This window comes from Chelmon rostratus, chromosome 2 (genome assembly GCF_017976325.1).
Source record: "Chelmon rostratus isolate fCheRos1 chromosome 2, fCheRos1.pri, whole genome shotgun sequence".
NCBI lineage: Eukaryota > Metazoa > Chordata > Actinopteri > Chaetodontiformes > Chaetodontidae > Chelmon > Chelmon rostratus.
Window position 1 is genome coordinate 12800660 of NC_055659.1, and position 20172 is coordinate 12820831.

The window sequence follows — 20172 nt, forward strand, 5'->3', positions numbered from 1 at the left end:
CAGTTCGTCAAACAGGAATTACAGCAAGCAACACAACACTTTTTCTTTCCTGCTAAGCATTAGAAACACAAAAGTAAAGTGCTGAAAGACATCTTAACCAGATGCTTAACCAATAAAAAAGAAAAAAGAAAACACTGTTTTCTACCTGCTCCTATAAAATGGTACCTGGCCACTTGACGAACAACCTCTCTGACCCTCCCTGCAAAATGGTTTTCAGTCGCACAGTCTTAACAAGAAAGCTATGGCAAGTTCATTATATGCTACATGTAGAGAAGAGGTGCTAACTGCAGCACAGTAGCAGCAGGAGAAAAACAGGCACAAGCAAAGCACAGAAAAATTGAAAAGAAAAGCCTTCTGATCAGTTTCTCATGAAAATGTTTTCCTGTGTTGCTGCAGCGTTTGTATTTTTATTGAAATCAGGTTCGGATTGAGATTAATTAGTCACCACATTCAACAAATCTTTACTGTTTTTGATCCTGACATTTATTCTACTAGGCCTCCTGCAGAACAGGACTGAGTTGCATACTTGCAATTCATGTAAAAATCTTACAATTTTAAGTGGGCTTCAGCTGGGACAGATGCAGATCTGCTTGCGAACTGAAACAAGGATTTATTTGCTTTCAGTGCTGGAGTTGATTCTGCATGTTGCAGCAGCAATCAAGGGCAGAGGGACAGAGGAAGGCACTTGTACTTAGCCCCCAGAAAGACTGGATGATATTACAGCCCCTGACATGTGAGCACTAACTGCCGAGCAGAGCACAGGGGCTGCATTACTCCAAAGTCAGTCACTTTGCGAAGACATGGAAGCTCCTGCTCCGTGCCTTCATGACATAACATGAAATCCTATGCTGCTCATGTTAGAATTCACTTTTAGATCACACTGCACAGATCCCAGACCTCAAAATTCAGCTTATTCCGATGTGTTCAAATCACTAAACAACAACAACCTGTGTCAATCCGCGACAGCTCATTTCAACTAAGGGCAGAAATTTTCCCACAAATATGACAAAGACAGGAATGCAAGAGGTTGGCATGAATAATAGAGAGCCGAAAGTTAGAATAACTGGACAACTAGTAATAGAGTGAGTAAACCATAGGAGGAGAGCCATGAAACCACACATGCCTTAGCGTTGCAGTGTGTCATTCAGGCTTTGATCTAAAACATTAGTCAGGTATTCCTTCTGAGGAATCACAGCAATGATAAGACGGGCTTATAAACACACTCCCAGTGTGTCAGACAACGAGCAAAAAAACAGCGTTAGCATATCTATACGTGAAAAGTAAAGCTAACGTGAACTACGTTGCTTAAGGTTACAACTACGCTCCACGGAAAAAATAACGTACGCTGGAGTTCAACACGTCGAAAAGTTAAAACCGCTTTTAGTCGGTGTTTACAAGTCGTGTAGAAATTCGCGTACGAGTATAAACAACTTTCCCCCTGTGAGACTTGTGGAAGTGAACAGCTAGCGTTAGCATCAGTAACTTCAGTGAAAACTTCGACTGACAACGTCGCTAACGTTAAGTCAGCGTAACGGCAGCGGCCACTTCGAGGTTTTAAAAACAAGCGTAGCAACACCCACAAGCAGCACAAACCCTTCGCTTTTACCTTCGTAGCACAGAATGCCAATGTTGTTGTTCATCTTGTCCAGGTACTGGTAGTTCAACAGGTCCATTTTCGTTAGTAGCATTTATCGAGTTTTTACGAGAAAAAAAAAAGAAAAAAAAGACCAGCTTTTTTTCTCTTCTCTCAAGCGACGATCAAAAAGCTAAAGGCCCAGCCTCCAACTTTACTTTGTCTAGAAACCCCCTTAATAAAATAAAACCCCGCAAAGAGGACAGACAAGGGATTTCCGCAGTTATTCTGAACAGTTTGACAAACTTTTTTTGATTACGCTTAAACGTATCGCGGCGATAAAGGGCAAAAAAAGAGAGTAGCGTCAGTTGTCCTCACAGCCAGCTGTAAGTCGACTGCACTGACACGCAGGCTATGCTTGGTATGACTCCTGCGCTGCACCAGTGGTTTCCTCTGCCGCGGAGAGGGGCGCACTGGGCATGCTCGCTAAATCCCTGGAGCGCCTCAAATATCAGGGATGTTTTACGCGCAAGATCAGCCCCTCCAAACACATGCAGAGAGAGAAAGAGAGGGAGGAGAGAGAGAGACCCACAGAGCCGCAGTAATGCCCGAACTGAATTTTAAAAGTATCACAACTACCGGCGTTGAAGTTTTGCCACAGGATATTAAACATCACTGACATTGTTGAGGTACAACAGACGCCCAAGAAGTGTCTCTTTAACCTTATCACAAGGTGCGACTCCCTGCAGGAATATTATGGCAATAGTGTAGTGATAGCACAGAGGATGTGGAGCTTGACAAGTCACTCTAAATTGACTGTTTGCAGATGTGGAGGAAGGGAGTTGAGAAACAGACACAGACTGCGGAAAGGAGAGATTTTTTACAAATAAAAAAAAACAATACATGAACAAATACAAAAAAAATGCCTTTTTTATGGGGTTTCTGCTTATAAACCTTTTTTTTTCCTGCAAAGATGGTGGTTTGCCCCCAATCTACATTGTTTGGGTGTGTGAGAGACAGAGAGTGTGTGGCTCCTTAGAACAGAAAAGAAAAGAAAAAATAGAAAAAGGGTTTTCTTTATACCACAATGTTCCCTCAAGTAGGTTTATCAGCAGAGTTACTAATGTAAAAGGAAAAATAGAATAGATAATATAACCGTATCCTATGTGCAATATGGAAAACAAATATGTATAAATTGCCTATATTGTCGTATAAATGGAGGGAAAACAAACTTCACTTCTTTTTCAATGTACATGAAAAGTTACCAAGGCTCAGTCAAGTCTCAGAATGGTTCTCTCCTGCCCCCTGGTGTTAACATGGGCACTACCCAGGTTTTATCCTCAATAAAAAAGGGACTGATGTGGAAAGTGCAGGAGGCAAATGGGATGAAAAGAGGAAACAGATGAATAGAATGTGAATATGAGTGTCATCAGATTACACAGTTTGTGTGGAAAGAGCAGAGAAGAGTTTCCTCCTGGGTATTTGACTGAGAACATAATGGGCAGGGTGTGGCTGCGCTTTAGAGCGTGAGTTTACAAAGACACACGCATTTGACATGTGTGTGTTTTCGTGCGACGCATACTCACAAAGTGAGAGGTGTCAAGAAAAGCTAAACGCAAAACGCTATATCTGCTAAACAAATACTAAATACGTCTTTCTTTCTATTTTTCTACTTGCTATGTTCGTTGTTGAGCACCAAAACACCACGGCTAAATTCCTCGCATGTGAAAACCTACTTGGCAACAAACCGATTCTGATTCTGATACCTGCAAACTCAACGGATTAGATTTCTGAGTCAAAATTAAATGTACAAAATTCTCAACGCAAGAGAGATGGCACACAAAGAAATTAAATGTGAGAGGAATAAAAAATGGCATCCAAAATGAAAAGAAATCAATGACCAATTCTACAAACAGACAAACCATTCAGTGTTGCATTCCAGCTCCTGGCCTCGTTAAGCCTGCTTTAACCAAACACAAATAAAGCAGAGCACGGAACAAGGAAAACCAGCGGGAAACTAAATTATGAGAAACCAAGAGGAAGAGATAAAGCTTTCAGGCAGGTGGATTTATTTTTCTACCCTGAGCTTCAGGCAGGTTAAAAACACTGTAAAGGTATCAGGCAGCATTTGGCTGCCGGGCTGCTTTCCTGACCTCTGTCTTACCAAAACAGGCCTCTCCCAACTTCTAACGCAGCTCAAAACTGGATTAACAGACAAATTATTCAGAGAGTTTGTTTACCCCCTCTCCCTCACCCATTCTCTCATGCACACTCACACACACAAGCCACGACTACAAAACAAACACAAACACAGTGTGCATGCATCCACACAGACACACTCGTACATCTACACTTCACAAACACACACCATTCCACATCTTTCCAAACACCTTCCCCCTTTCTTTCTCATACACACACGCACACACACGCACACACACGCACACACACGCACACACACGCACACACACACACAAAAGGCCTCCCCCTCCTCCCTCGTGGCCTGCCCCTCTAACGGTGAACTAAGGAACGTGGTTCTTGTCTCATTGGACAGCCATTGTTTCCAGTTTCACACACAACACGGCTGAGTTCAGACAGAGGGTTCATTCAGTGCTGCCGCAGGTTACAACTGACTCGGAGGCTCAAACATCTAAAAGGCCTGAAACCCAAATTTGTTGTCTATTGCTCAGCTCATAATGTATCAAGTGTGTGACAACAACCAAAAAAAGTTGCTGGAGGAAGTAAACATTTCTAAAGTCTCTTTATGAAGTCCCAGGTTGATCAGTGTTAGACCTCAGCTGGTTCAGGTGGCATTTTCACACATTTTCTGTCAGAGGAGACAGGAACAGTAGATTTCTGTGTTATTTAGACAAAGCAGCGCAATTAAGAGTCATTTTTCCACAGAAAAAAGTGAAGGCATGTTACATTTATAATCCTACAAGTTATATACATTTATTTGAAGTCACTACTAATGACTATGAAGGAGTTTTTTAACCTTAATCAGGTTAAGTCCCACTGAGTGTAGAGACTTCTTTTAAAACATAACAGGCCAATGCAACTGTTTAAGTTACCAAGAAAAGCAGATGGGATTCAAAATCTAAATTTGTAGAATAAATCCAAGAGGTATCTTCAATACAAATGAAGAAATAAGCCTGAAATTATCCAGAGGGGTGACATTTTTAACAGAGGATTGACATAGGATGATCCTTTCAAACAGCATTAGTTAGTAGAGCAGCTAAATCTGAAGCAACTTACAGGGAAAAAGGGATCTGAAAAACTGACGGGTTGCCTTGCCTACTGTATCCAGGCCTCACGTACCTCAGGGACAGAAAATGGTTTGAATCTAAAAGCCTGATCAGCATCCACAGGTGGCTATAGCTCACTCTAGAGCCAGACTGAAACAGAGCAAAAGGATACAACGTTTGACCAGTCAGACACTGTCACCGAGTCGCAGACAGTTCAACGAGCTCAGTGGAGCTTCCACAGGCAGATAACGACGTAATTGCTCATAATCGACATAATCTCTTAGGACTGTCAAAGAAAGCTAAAGTGTACCATCTAGATGGAGAATTGTTGACTACCTGTGCTTTGGCTCCTCAATTGCCTAAAATGGACTTTGGCTCAGACTTTGTCTCTTGTGCAGTAAATTAGACGACTGAGTGAACCAAGGACCCGTTCCTCGATATTTCCAACAAAGGGCATGCTTATAAAAACATTAATAATGCCATCATGAGCGAAAAAGTGTCACATTATCAATTAAAGTCAACATTTCCTGATCAAATTAAAACAAATCGCATTAAAAATATCTTGTACTACAAACTACTTTGTATCGCATTTAACAATCGAGGGATGCTTCGTTTTGGGAACATCTGCACATCAGTGTAGTTCAGTATTACTGCTGGTTATTAGATTCACTGTGTGTTTCCCTTCTGGCTGCTGCTGCATTTGTCTTTCAATTATCACAAACACTTGACTTAAAACTGACTTAAAAAGGGAACCACAGTCTCCAACACAGTGTCTTTGTTCTGGCTTGGCACGGCGTAACACTGAATAAGTATACTAAGGAGATTAATGGTTACACAACAATTCGACGAAATTCCCCCTCTTTCCTTTATAGGGACAAGTTGTTACACATATCTTAGCCTGGTGTGGTAATAACCTTCGCTCCTCACCGTTTCCCCAGCGTGACTCAGGATCGAAGAGCTCGCTGTGACCTATAGTGATGTCAGCTATAGGAAAAGGCAGGCTGTGGCAATGCTGCTGTTAAAAAAAATGCATGGACCACGTCAAACTAACTTCTGTGGAAAAGCATCACTGCATGAACATGAAACGTCATTTTACCAATGAATAATTCAACTACTACAGAGCTGATTGAGCTGAGCTGGTTTGTAGTATCCTCTTGCCTTATAAAATGCGTTCTGCTTCAAGCTGGACCTCGGTAATCCGGTTTGATCTCAACTTTCAGAGCAATTTAGCTTAGTTTCAAAATGAAATGGGTACAGGATCTATCAGCGCTCACGTTTATTCGCCCATCATTCAGCGGTGTGGGTACACAACTGCCTTCATCTCAGCTTGCCTGTTGCCTGCTTTCCTCTCATTACCCGCTTTACTTACTTCCTGCCTGTCTATTTATTTTTCTAATCTTTCAGGACAAGGCAAAACCGCACCTACTTAATGTCCCGTGGTGTTGAATGTCTTTCTCAACAGGTCTGGGCTTCTCCCGGGAGTGGGTGTGTCTGGATAACAACACGCTGCACAGGCCAGGTGGTGATTCATCTTAATTCCTCATTAACGCACTGTTGTGACACAAACACTGGCAGAATAAAAGAGCGCAGGATGACGGTAGAGAGTGGAGAAAAGAAGCTTGACTTGCTTCTGCCTCTCTCACGTGGCATTCAGTCTTTCCATTTATTTATGAAATGACCTTTACGTCTTGTCGAGGATGGATAAAGGAAGAGTGACTTCCTCTAAACTTGATTATTGACATGAGCTTTAATAAGCTAGGGTGGAGGAACAACTGGCAGAGATCACAGGTCAAATAATTGATTACTTTATGGCACCCTCTGTTGAAATACCAAGACACCATTACAATGTTTACATGGTGACATAATGGATTGAAGACGCTCTAAAATGTGTTGTCTCAGCTCCTGGCATCCAGGTAGTTACTTCACTGTGACTTTTCCACAAACCTGGAGGCTGCAGAAGGTTAGATTACACATATAATGTCGACAAACACCAGAGCGGGACAGCCCTGCAGTAGAAGTTACGATACTGTGCGTTTGTAATCCACAATATTTTCTAGAAGTTCAACATGGAGGAATCCAAATGTCCAGATTGCACCCATCAATGTTCCCGTTTCACAAAAGCACAAACAGAAGCTTTCTGTGAATACATTTACATCATCTCGCCGAGCGTTCAGAGGCAAAATCACACAGCTGCAACAAGACACCGTCGCAAAAGGTTCCTGGGAGTGTTCCTGGGAAATATCAGGTTGCTACACGGAAACAATGATAACAACAGGTGATTGTGCGGAAGTGAAACTGTTCAGTCATTTCCCACCTTTGTGTTTGTGTGTGTGTGTACTTGCACAGCTGTGTTTGTGACAACCAATTTGAGTTTTAGGCACATGGGAGTGAAGACATATTTGGAGTACATTTTGGCTGTTCCTCACTTTCAGACAGACCTTCAAAGGGCCGTTCTGGGGTCAAGACTTGGTTTTAAGTGTTAAAGTTAGAATCAGGTTTAGTTAGGTTAGGCTAGGATTGATTTAGGCATGTAGTTGTGATGGTTAAGGTTAGGGTAAGAGGCTGGAGAACACATTAGGTCAGTGAGTGTCCTCACAAGGATAGAAGTAAAACCGTGTGTGTGTGGCCACATATTACTCATGTTGTGGGGACATAAATCTGTTTACACAGTCACATTGCGGCCTTACTTGTGGGGACAAAATGCAAGTCCCCATAATGTAACTCATTAAATTTTAGGGTGAGGACTTGGGTTAAGGCGAGGTTTTAGGTTATGGTTAGGCAAGTAGCAGTTATGGGTATGGTTAGGGTATGTCTCCGGGAAATGAATGTATGTCTATGTAATGTCCGCCAGTTTTGTGTGTGTGTGTGTGTGTGTGTGTGTGTGTGTGTGTGTGTACAGACATTAACAAATCCAAGGTTTTGTTTATCATTAAACACCAGCCCAGCATTCACTTGTTGCGGGTATGTTCGATTTCAGCCATTATATTGCACTGTATATTATTTTTCCTTTAAATCAAGTTGCAGATTTAAATGAACTGGCACGGTCAATTACTAACATATAACACACCTTTCTAAAACATTTATTTATTCATCAAAAACATGCAGGGAAGGTAGTTTCTGGCCCGACACTTAACTAGCCACTAACGACAGGCACAAGATAATCCAAATGTACAATAAAAATGTATTGCTTTTTATGCTACGTCCCACCAAATATCAAGAATACTGTTGTTTTTAGATGGCAAATACGCTTTACATCACACTGTGGTACTTGATAGGACCACCACACCAACTGAGCACTTGTATCAACAGTCATTATGGTTTCTCAGTGTGGTTAAATAATCTGCAGTGACAGAAACAAGATAAACCATCTGAGGATGTGCAAAGTGCTCTCTAGCAGCCATGACATCTAAATCTATACTGCTATTCTTCCTTTAAGCCAATCTGTCCTGCTTCTCTTTTGCCATTTGAACAAACCATCTCACTGTTCTCTCAAACTGACCTGCTGTCTATCTGTCCCCTCTTCCTTCCTCCAAATCTTTTCCGTCTCTCTGTCTCCGGTCAAGAGTGGCCTCCCTCCTCCCCTGAAGCCGCCAAATTTCGTTCACAGCATGAAGAAAACAAACCCGAGGCAGGCACTGGATGCACTCTCACACTCCGTCGATGCAAGGTTAGATATCCACTGTATGTTATTACAGGTATGCAACTGCCCGGAACACAGCTCAGATCTGATTGCGAGATCTTTTCTGAGCAGTAAGCTGAGACTCGGCTGTCTCACATGGGAGCAGGAAAGGTGCGAAGGATAGCATGTGCAGAGCAGTGACATCTCTTTCCAAGAGGACATTCACTCTTTCAACTTTCAGATGAACATTTTGAGGCTGGTCAATGTTTGTTTTGTTGCTAATATCAAGGAAGATGACCCATTTCAAACATATAACACCACACGTATCTTATTTCTGGTAATGGAAAACGGTCGGTGTTGACCGGTGGGACATATTACAACATTCTTGCCATGCTAACAGTTAGCTGGTAACCAACCAACCCCAGGGGCTTATCATTTATTGGCTAAGACTGCTCCTACGTGGGACAGCAGGCTCTGTGCCATCACCACTCTGCATCTGTGCCTGGATTTACAGCCGTGGCACGCTCAGATGTTGTCAACACAACTTTATCACTGGATGCCGGTGCTACAAATACTATACATACTTTTCTGAGAGGAGTGTGTTCACAGACTATCAGGTATTACCATGTGCCACCATACCTGTATTCTTCAAAACAAAACAACAAAACCTTGAAAATCCCCTTTGCAAATTTAAATTAGCATTCAAATTAAAGGAAAGAGAAAGGCAATAAATGCATAATGATTATTGTTTCAACATAAACCCAAAAGAGGTTTAAATGCAATAAATGCTCTAAATCTGTTGTAATTTTCTCTTGTGTGCTCGCTCAACTCTTGAATCATTCACCAAGTCAAGTGACTTCACTAATCACAAAGAAAACTCAGTGTGCCTCAGCAGTAATACTTTTTTAGCTACTGCAAAGGTTAACTTCATCTTTGTGAGAGCCTTTGCAATCCTGTTTCATTCCACTCTGAGTAACTATGGCGAGCGCTATCAAAAAGGGAAGAATGTAAAGTATGTGTGGTCAGCACGGCCCTGAGAAAAAGCTCCCTCGCTAAGACAGCAGCGCTGGTATGGGCCCAGCGAGCGTGGCATTTACTGAGAGCGAACGCGGGACACGAGTTCTGAGAAGCAGCCACAGCCTCAGATTTATGCAGCCACTGTTATCAGGTGAGGACCCATTAAAACCGGAGCATTTGACTACCACTTGACTCAGCTGCTTCGGAAATTTTGATGCACAGGTGGGAGTGAGAGCCTTCAATCTATCAAACAACTTTGCCTTTTCAGCGAGGTGGATGACTCTTCATACAACTTTGTTCTGAAAGATCTCTACCAGAGGAGACGTGTGGCGATCGACATCCTCCCCAGGCCACTAAAGCAGTTTGCAGTGAACCAGGAAATCACTGCACGGGAATTTAGCATATATCAAATTTGGGAGAAAAGATGCTCTTCTAAACAGATGGCACAGCAAAACAGCTGTAAATTACTGAAATCACATCTTTTCTAACTTAGCTACACACAACTATTTTAGAAATGAGACAACTGTCTTTCCACAAGTAAAAAACATGTTGTCTTGTTTAGGATGAAACGCAGTCAACAATTCAAAATGATTACTGGTATGTAAATGTAGAACAAAAGTGCAAAACAGAAATGCAGCGTGTAAAGAATAAAGGTCGGTTGTATTTAACCTAGTGACTTGCAACTGTGACCCTTCCGACACTTGACCTTTGGCCTTGTGACCATGGCGGCCCCTTGCCCCTCTATCCTTAATGGCCGCCGGCTGAACTACAACACTTAACAAAGCAGTGACGATGACGTAAGTCACTGTGTGTGTGTGTGTGTGTGTGTGTGTGTGTGTGTGTGTGTGTGTGTGCAGCTGTCAACAGACTAGTAAGTTAAACTGAGGAGTGAAGTGTATCTAAGGGCATAGAAGGGAGAAGGGAGGGAGGAGGGTAAGACACCAAGAGATGGACTGATGGTAAGGAGCAGTGACTGGGAAGCTTGTTCATCTTGAAGCACTGAATGTATGTATTTACACACAGTTTACATTTAAACCAAGCCCTCAGCAGTATGATTGTGCGATGAGCAGCACAGCAAACCCACCTCAAGAATGACCCGTGCAAGGAACGAGCCTTTCTAAACTCTAAAATCAAAATAAATGATGTTACAGTTGTACCAGTTCTCCCATGAACCCACTGTGCCTGAGTGCTCCATAACAACTGCTTTCTGAAAGACGTTTGAGCAGCTACCCCAGAGGATTATTGGTACCTGTGAATGTGGATTCTGATGTGGAGTCTACAATTGATTTGATCATCACTGACTTTTACTTCAATCAACTGGATGTTAAGATACATGGCATTTATTCAGCCAAGGCCAAATGCCCTATGTCGCAATGTTAACGTAAGTGAAAAATAGTCTGTGTAACCAGCTTGTGATTCGGATCCTTTTCAAAATTTAGAGGGTTCCTCTGCCCATGCTTTACCCTTCCGCCAAGTTTCATGAAAATCGGGCCAGTAGTTTTTCTGTAATCCTGCTAACAATTAGACAAAACCAACCAACAAAAAAAACAAAGCAAAAACATAACCTCCCCAGTGGAGGTACAAAATACACGCTTGACGTAGTGGTTCAGTTTGTTAAAGCAATACCTCGACATCTTGAGGATGCACTTATTCACTTTCTTGACAAGCGTGAGATGAGTAGATACCACACCCATGTTAGCCCCTTAGCTTAGCATAGCACAAAAACTGTAAACAAGGCTATCCTGGCTCTGTTCAGCAGTAATGAACTCTTCCTAGCAGCACCTCTAAAACACACGACACACATAGCAATTAATTTAATTTAAAAACCAAAGTGTTTCATGGACCAGCACAATGACTTCCTGAAGTCCTGTTGTCACAGGAAGGTTGCCAGACAACCAGCACAGACTCCAGGAAGGAGCCACGCTAGCTGTTCCCTCCTGTTTCCAGCTGTTGTGCTAAGCTAAGCTAATCGGCTGCTGGCTCCAGCTTCATTTTGAACGGACAGATGTGAGAGTGGCATCAGTTTTTCATCTAACTCCCTGCAAGAAAGTTAATAAGCTCAGTTACTAAATTATTAATTAAAATTAAAACCAACACTCTATGACAGAATAGTCCACAGGAAAGGGAGTGGATTCAAAAATCAAGAGACACTGATTTGTTAAAGCAAAAAAGGTTTGACCCTGTGGAAGATAACAAAATGGTCTTGCTGTTATGCAGCCATGATAATAAAAATCCTTGGCATATTACACATTTATTTTTGGGGGAAAAGACCACTCCTGGTCTTGTGCATGGTATCATGCCTATCCATGCATCAGGAGTAGATGCTCGGTGTTTCATGTGCCTATGACAGACTTTTGTCAACTCTGTCCATCACAGTGCTGGACCCCTGTTGTATTTTGGCATTTGACCCACCCCAACTATTTGGGAGCAGCGGGCAGACCAACACGCACCAAACTTCTGTTTTCAGGCCAGCGCTTTCGTCAAGAGCAATGGCAGGATTCCTACTGGGATATCTCACATACTGTAAATGTCTTTTATGATGAGAAACAATAAGATAAAACAGGTGTGAGAGAAGAAAAACAGGAGTGTGGCAATAATGTCAGTGGTAAAGCGTTACCCCATGCATCACCTATACATCACTTTGACTTAGTCATCCATTAGATTGTTACAGCACTCATAAAAACTGCTGATAACCGAGGTTTATCAACTGCAGACTCCTTGACCCACACATACGCCGACAGCAGGCAATAGCTCAAACACTAAGAGTTAATGACATCACCGTGCCCCATTAATCAATAACAAGGCAACAGACACTGACTGGGGAACTGACAGAAACACGGGCAATAAAACACGGCTGGTGTTCGAGACAATAGAGCAGACATTTAATGCGTACTTCAAATTTTATTGCACACAAATTTGAGCTCACAAACAAAAACTACAGCATGCATACGCAACCACACGAGATGCCTGTGTGCTCCACATTGTCCCCTGCTGTTTGGTTTATGACTGTTATGTTTGCTGCAGACTTCTGCCTTGAACTCATAAATTATGGCGACTCGCTCACACACTTAGTAGGCAGATCGGTGCACGTCCAATTGTTTAATCAGTGGTGGCAGCCGGGCCTTGTCTGCTGAGAAAAAATTAAGTTCATCTGTGATACTCTGTGAACACGAAACCACCAAATACAGATCCGAGAACAGAATAAAAAGACTGAGCCTGTGTGTAGGCTGCAGATGCAGAGAGACGTGCTGCTGACAATCATTACAATGTGCTATCCATTCATCAACAGGTGCAAAGGATTCTCGATTTTATTAAGGAAGAAACTGAGAGTGAAAGTTTAAAAAGTACAGCACAGTAAATTTTACTGCATGTGAAGAGTCAACACCGACAAGACCATCACCAGCACTTCTCACACTCAGGGCCAAGGCAAGTGATATTATGTCTGAATGAATCACTCGGCTTTAAGTATTTGTTTAATGTCACAGTTTTAAAGGTTTAGGTGCTGCACTATTTCTCGGCTGGAAACAGTGACTTCCTGTTGTCTTGCTGTCAGTCTGAGGTCGCCGATCAAGAGCAGAGCAAATAGCAAACTACTTCTTTAACGCTGTTAAACAGATGCAGACTAAATAAACAACAGGCATGTGTAGCATGTGCCACAGGGAATTCCTGAACTTGGAAAAGAGTGCTCACACATTATTGGCTACCTAAATTGCTCTAAGCCTCACCTTCTTTATGTTGAGACTGTCTGGGTTACTAAAACATCACAGGACAACTTCATGTGTTAAAGTTTACGTTCTCTTAATCCCAAAACACCTCAACAAGCCGTGCAGGGAAGATGAGTTACAGAGGTGTTGTCATGCTGCTCACCACGCATGCTTATACTATCATGCCTAACACCTGTGTCGTGTTGAACCGGCAGCATTGAGAAATATCTGTCATAAATATGGACAGGCTGGAGGGCAAACCCACTCCTTGCTGAAAAAGCTCTACACGCCCATAACACACAACCCATCCCACTCGCGGGCATGAACCCTCAGTCAAATTACCTCCCACCTGGAAAACTGTTTGCCTCCAGCACAGTTTAGACAACGCGCCATGAGGCAAGTTCTCCGACTTCACTTTCAGAGTTGATCTGACTATAAACAACTCAGTATCGACAAGCTCTGACTAGTCTTGACTGCTCTCTTACTGAGAGGACTATCAGCCCTTAAAAAGTTTGAACCTGCGAAGTCTAGTTCACCAAGCTTGCAGGAGTTCATTCATATACAATTTAAGTGAAGACACCCAAGATTAGGACTACAATAGGATCTGCTGGTCTGGTCCACCTCAGTGTGGACCTGCAGTACATGATCACATTACCTGAGACATAAGACCGAGTTACAGAGAATCTGATTTCAAAAAGTACATAGATATAAAAACCATAAACAGTGTCTGTCCATATTTTGCCCCAAGTAGGTTATCCAACAAATTTTGATGAAAGGATCCGTTCCGATCAGGTCAAGTTTTGTGTGTCTGCTCAGGACCTGTCGCATGTTTTAAATGTGTGTTCTTATCAACACACGTCTCAGTCTACAGCCATGCAGCTCTGTGAGGCTGGACTTAAGCACCGCGGTACTTTGAGCTGAATGCTAACGTTGGCATGCTCACAATGACAAAGCTAACAAGCTGATGTTTAGCAGGCACAATGTTCACCAGGTACACAATGTTAGTTTAGCGTGTTAGCGTGCTAATTATGTTATTCATTTGCAGCTATTTGTTCATAACGTATTGGGACAAAAAAAAAAACAGTGTAACGATGCAACTGGATTAAAATCAGGGGATCAACAAAGTCAACAGGATTTATCCTCTGAGGAGCACGAATGTCCGAAAAACATTTCATGGAAATCCATCCAATAGTTGCTGAGTCTGAACCAAAGCTGTGGACCGACTGCCAGGCCGACACCGCCATCCGTGAAGCCAAGCATGGCTAAAACATTAAATCAAGGCTCGGTGGGCCATGACTAAAACAGCACCTCTGCCTCCTTTAGAGCCCAGAAACATCATGTTAGTGTGTGAACACAGTTTAAATCAGATTACACATCTGTCTAATGGAGGGAGGCATCATTCTAACAAAGCTGACCAACTCCATTTCACCACGGTGCTCTGCCAGTGGAGATCAAATATCAAGATATACTTATACCCAGGATAGAATATTCATGCTAGGGATGGACAAAATAACAGAAACAACTGGCAAAATCGCATAATCCAGTCCAGCCTTGCAATACATATGTCAATTTTAGCTCAGAAAGTTCCGTCTTTTTGTATTTTAGTATGAGAATGTATTATATTGAAAGGTGTTGCTATTATTCTGTCCACAACCTACCGTATCTACCAACCACTTGTATTGATATTCAGTGCAAGAGTAGAAGAGTCTGCTAAGACACTACTTCCTTCACCAAGAGCTAGGAAAAGACTGGTGGTGTTTGAACAAACCATGGAAACTATAACAATGAAAGGGGGATTCTGCAAGTGTGTGTGTATGTTTGTGTGTGTGTGTGTGTGTGTGTGATTGTGTGTGTTTTCTCTGAACAAACAAGCGGAATTTCAGTGTACAGCATGTGTATTTCAGCGTGTGCAGAAGTAGAGCAGAGGGCAGAGCACAGATCTCAGCCAACCACCTTCTCTTGGCACCAGTTCTTCTTTTGTTGTGGTTCCTGTCAGAAACAAAAGGTCCATATTCCATCTCTTCAGTAGGGCCCTAAACCGCCGGCCCTCTTTGGAATGACTGCCTTTGATCTAACATCCAAGACCCAACAAGCAGAGTCGCAGCATGCTGACAGGCAATGTCTCTGCATTCGCACTAAAACCAAAGAAATTACTCTAAAAATGTACTCAGAACTGCTAGAATTTAGAAAACACTGAGTTCCAAACAAAAATATTTTTGATCTGTTCTTGGAACTGAAATCCAGACAGTTTAAGGTTGATTTCAAATACAGGTTTGCTTTCAGGAAGGGTGGAGCACACTGCAAGATCTTCCAAGTAGTCACCAAAATTGCTATGGAGGGGTGATGGCAAGCATTAAGTATTTCCCCGCATTCACCATTAAATACAAGGCGCAGATTACCTCACTGCTTTTCTAGTAAGTAATTACTGTATATTCAAGGTCAGGACGATTTGACTTAAGACCTGTGAATAGAGTTGTTTACAGACGGCCTGTCCTCCAACCAGAAGGTGGGAATTCAAGCTCACTGACAGCAAGGATCAGCCCTGCTGAAGTGTGTGCATGTATGGCATGTGTGTGCAAGTACTGGTTTCAGACATGGAGGAGACTTTACTTATTTATACACATGCATATCAAAAATTTTGTAATGTTTTCTATAATAAAGGTTTTAAACAGAAAGTGTGCAAATTGCTGCATCATCAATACACTACACAAGGGTTGGGCGATTGGATGAATATGTTGAATATAAATATACTCTTACTCTAGGAGTAAGTCAGGGCAGCCTGGCCTCTGAGGCACAACCCGGGGCAAAAAAAAGAGCTCTCTTGTGCTGTACTTGTACTCTAGCGAGTACATTGAACTGACCTGCAAAAGTAAGTGGAAATGACATCCTTGTGTGTGAAAGGAATGGAAATTGCACGGGCAAGTGCATCCTTCTCCTGGAATCAGTACAGTATCAAAACACATTCCAGTAGTGTATTTAAATACATTGACCTGCAAGGCAGGATAGAAATGTACATCTCAAGTTGTGATATTTCAAATTGTAACAAATGTGGGCTGATGCCTTCTGCTCTGTGAAAAAAGCTGTTGCTGCTATCAACCCATCCCAAGTAACACCAAGTACCAAAAGGTTTAACAACGTCGAAATTTTAAGCAAACTAACGTAGCGTAGACAGAGTTTTAATTTTAGATAAGCACCCACATTCAAGCAGCCTTAATTAATCTGGGCCAATGCCAACAATCTATTTTGGGATATTATGGGAGTATATTTTCCACTTTAGAGCCAAGCAGCGCGACCTCGGACCAATGCATTATTCATGAACTGTAATTTCATTTCCCTTAAGACAGCATTTGTGTAATAACCCAAGAAATCCATTTCCAACTACAGTAAGATGGGTTATCTGCAGGAGTGTGGTTTAAAATATTGAACAATGCTTTCCATCTCAAGGTCTAAATGTTGGGAACGGAAAAATTGGCTCTCACAAGTCCCACTTGGTCCTCCTGAGCTACAGTGGCCGCTGTGATGGCCGAGCCTCACCCTGTTCTGTGGCAAGTGCTCCGGTGTTGGGTGCAGCGCAGGCATTACGAAGGCTCGGCATACATGCAAACAAGTAGGCAGAGGTTATTGACTCAACAGCCTGTTAGCCTGGTTGGTCGGCTGCCTGTTGGCCTGGTTGGTCGGCTGACTCGTAGCTAGTTTGGCAGACTAGCTGGTTGGTTAACTGGCTTTGTGGGCTGGCTGGATCGCTGGCTCGCCCATTTCTCCTGCACTATTGTGGAAACAGGTCGAGTGCATTGTCTTTGGACAAAGAGCCCATGCACGACCCACAACAAAAAGTGACATCAGTGCAGGGAAAAAAACAAAAACACTGCAGGGGAGCGAGGGAGCAGAGGAGGAGGGGAGGAGAGCTCCCATGCCATTTTACTCCGAAGTGCAAGGAGGCTGATATTCAGCTTATCTAAGACAAAGCATTATGGGAACAAACTGGTGACATGGGAGACTTTATACAGGCGAAGCTCCTTCTAAATATCCCTGGTCTCTGAATACACCTGCGAACACATGTGATGACCTAAAATTTTACTGTATGTATTCAACAAATTCTAAGTTGATCAATCGATCGATTGATCAGCATCCATCTCTGAAAAAGCCTTTAAATAAGGAACTTTCTCACTATGAAATGGTTATAACAGGAGCTTGCTTGCACTTCTACCAAATTAAAATATTCATGTGTCATAATGGAATTCAGTACATCATTTGGCTTTTAAGAACTGAAATTGTAGAGCTCCCTGAAGCTTGTGGAGCTTCAAATTCCTTCTCAACGTAAACAGATTCATTAAAAAAAATCACAAATCCACCAGCTTCTTTAAATGCCCCCTCTACAACAGCGATTCAGGTTTAAATCCTGCGCAGCCAGAAAGCAATTATTAAATGCATGTCACACAGTCTGCAAAGCTGCAGAGGAGATCCCCAAAAAACACCAAAATACACCTCTAAACATTGCAGATCAAGTATCACTGCTGGCCACTCAGTGTTAAGTGTTCTTGTAAGATTCACTCAGCTCAGGGGCCTGCTGGCTGTGGAGAGGCCTGCTGACAAGGATTGGCCATTTCTCCTTAATCTCGGAAGGAATTTTTGTTTTTTTCAAATGCCAGAAGTCCTCAGACATGATTAGGAGAGGAGAAAACAAAAGACAGAAGAAGACAGTAGGCAGGGAGACCGAGAAGAGAGGGAAAGAGGGAAGAAGATGGACATAGATCAACAGGACAGTAACACAGACAGCCGGGGAAGACGCTGAAATAGAGGGAGAAGCGGATGACACAGAGAACCACCCCACCCTGATTCCAGTGAAAGCAGGTTAATACAAGCAAGCAGCAGGTTAAAAAGCAGTGCTGATGGCGGTTGAGTGCGGTTGGTCTTATTTGCCTGCGTATCTGCAACTGCAAGCTCGCGCAGCACAAAGATGCCTATTGTCTTATGGCCGAAAACGGGGCCAAGGCTTATGGCTGAACATAATGTTGCACTTCATGGACATGTAGCGCACAGTGCGCCTTCTGACGCCGCAACAGTCCGGACAGAAAAAAAAGACATGAGTCTGAACTCAACACAAGACACAAGAGGAACTGAGCAGTCTGATCAAACTTACTCTCTTCTTCATTCGCATGAACAAATGATGCTGCTCTTGACAGAACATCCAGTGGCGTCTCCATGCTTGGATGCCTGTGGGACAGAGGGGAGGGCACTGTGCTGAAAATGTTAAGAGACTCAGACGTGTGTGGCTTCCATCTCTGAGTAGCATTTTAAATACTGAATAAATAACAGTTCATATTTGATAGATGAGAAGTCATTAGGAGCTCCAAAACTGTACTTAAAATGACAAATAACATCACTACTACCAATAGTATCATTTAAAATTCTTCAACGCTAACATGATGCTGAGTTCTGGCACAGAAACCAAAATGAGACTTTTTTTTTTTTTTAGTAGCAGTTTAGTAGTAGTTTTTTATATAAATTTTTTATATAAATGCGCTTTTAACTCAAGCAGCTGAACTTTGCCTGAGCAGCAAACAGCCTTCCCTGATTCACAACTGCAAATATCATGTGCCATTAGGGCTGCAACTAACGCCGTTTCCGTTCATCCATTATTTTCTCAATTGATTAATCATTTGGTCGAAAAATGTCCATCGCAAGTACCCCCACCCCCCACCCCGAGTTCAAGCTGGAAAAAGGCTGGAAGCAGTAAAATTTTAGGCAGTTTTGCTAAAAAGATGACTTGAATTGATTCATTTTCTGCCTGCAGCCTGATTGGCTAATTGACAAATCACTGCTGTTCAAATACAGAGCATATGATAAGATGCTAGAGAGGCCATCCTGCAGGACTACTTTTGATACCTACAGTAATTAAACTGTGCAGATAATACTTTAGTTTCAAATGCAGGATTTTTACTTGTGTTGTAGTACGGCTCCCTTTAAAGGACATGAATGCTTTTGTCCTATAGTTTATGACATTATTTAGGCCCTTCTTGTGAGGTTAAAGCATCTCTTTTGGATTTTTGTCCCACAGTGTTCAGTCTTTAGTCTGCGCTATGAAAGGTATTTCTGAATTTTTTAAAAAAAGCGCTCCAGCGTGTTTCTCTTCCCTCTTTCTGCATTCCTGAGATACCTTTCCCTCGTTTCTCCAGGAAAACGGCGTTTTGAGGGAAATCCTAATTAAGCTTCACGCTAAACTGCAAAACATGTCGGGTTAATGGTCCTCTAATTGTCTAAGTGGTGCGACTAAAGACACGCGAGAAAGTTTCGATGCGACCTGAAAGCGATTAGTGGGACATTAACAGCAAGTGCGTCCACTTTTATTCCCACCAGCCATTTATTTATACCAGCCTGACTCACCGCCTCCTTATCGGGCCCTTAAGTTGTGTCCAGGAAGGCAAGATGAAAGGAAAATCACGGCTTTAACCTGAAGTTGACACCATCGCAGAAATGTATCGACGACTTGATTTTGCGATCGGGTTTCACTCATTTCCACTTCGGTCAGCGCAACACGGGGACGAGTACATGTCCCCACAACCCGGCAGGAAGTCGGACGCCCGATGAGCTTTCTTGACATGAGAAAGTTTGGGAACCCGCCAGTGTCGCCGCACGTCGTGAATGAAATTTCACCTCCGTAAAAGCAGGCGGATTTCATCCCGGCCCTGCGGTAAAACCCGCTCCCGGCGCAGTCTTCACGAACATGCTGAATATTTGACGTAAAACCGAGCGCGTCTGCACCGTGTGACTGAACAAGAAAAAAAAAGAGCGCACACTCATCCCGCAAACCCGAAACAATGTCAGACACAACTTCACGTTTCGCAGCACGTACCTCCTTCAAGCGCCACTTTGCTGTCTTCCAGTATGATAGGCTCCACACGGGGGAATAAACAACAACAAGACGCAGGGGCAGATAAATGTCCCACACACTCCAAACAAAAGCCGCCGCGCTCGGACGAGGAAAGACAATAGTAGCAGTAGCTGTCTGTCGGGACA

General features: G+C 42.8%; 1 protein-coding gene across 2 annotated transcripts in view; it reads right to left on the reverse strand.

The window, feature by feature from the left end:
• Positions 1–20172, reverse strand: part of vgll4b (vestigial-like family member 4b) — a 42361-nt gene extending 22189 nt beyond the window's left edge. The window contains exons 1-2 of one of the 2 annotated variants that reach the window (XM_041957856.1): positions 20009–20172; positions 18296–18369 (exon numbers count right to left, since the gene is read on the reverse strand). In XM_041957856.1, coding sequence (XP_041813790.1) covers positions 18296–18359 — 64 coding nt within the window. In that variant the 5' untranslated portion in view covers positions 18360–18369; positions 20009–20172. Of the gene's footprint in view, positions 1–1606; positions 2010–18295; positions 18370–20008 lie in introns of those variants that run through there. The other variant, XM_041957847.1, reaches the window with a different exon arrangement.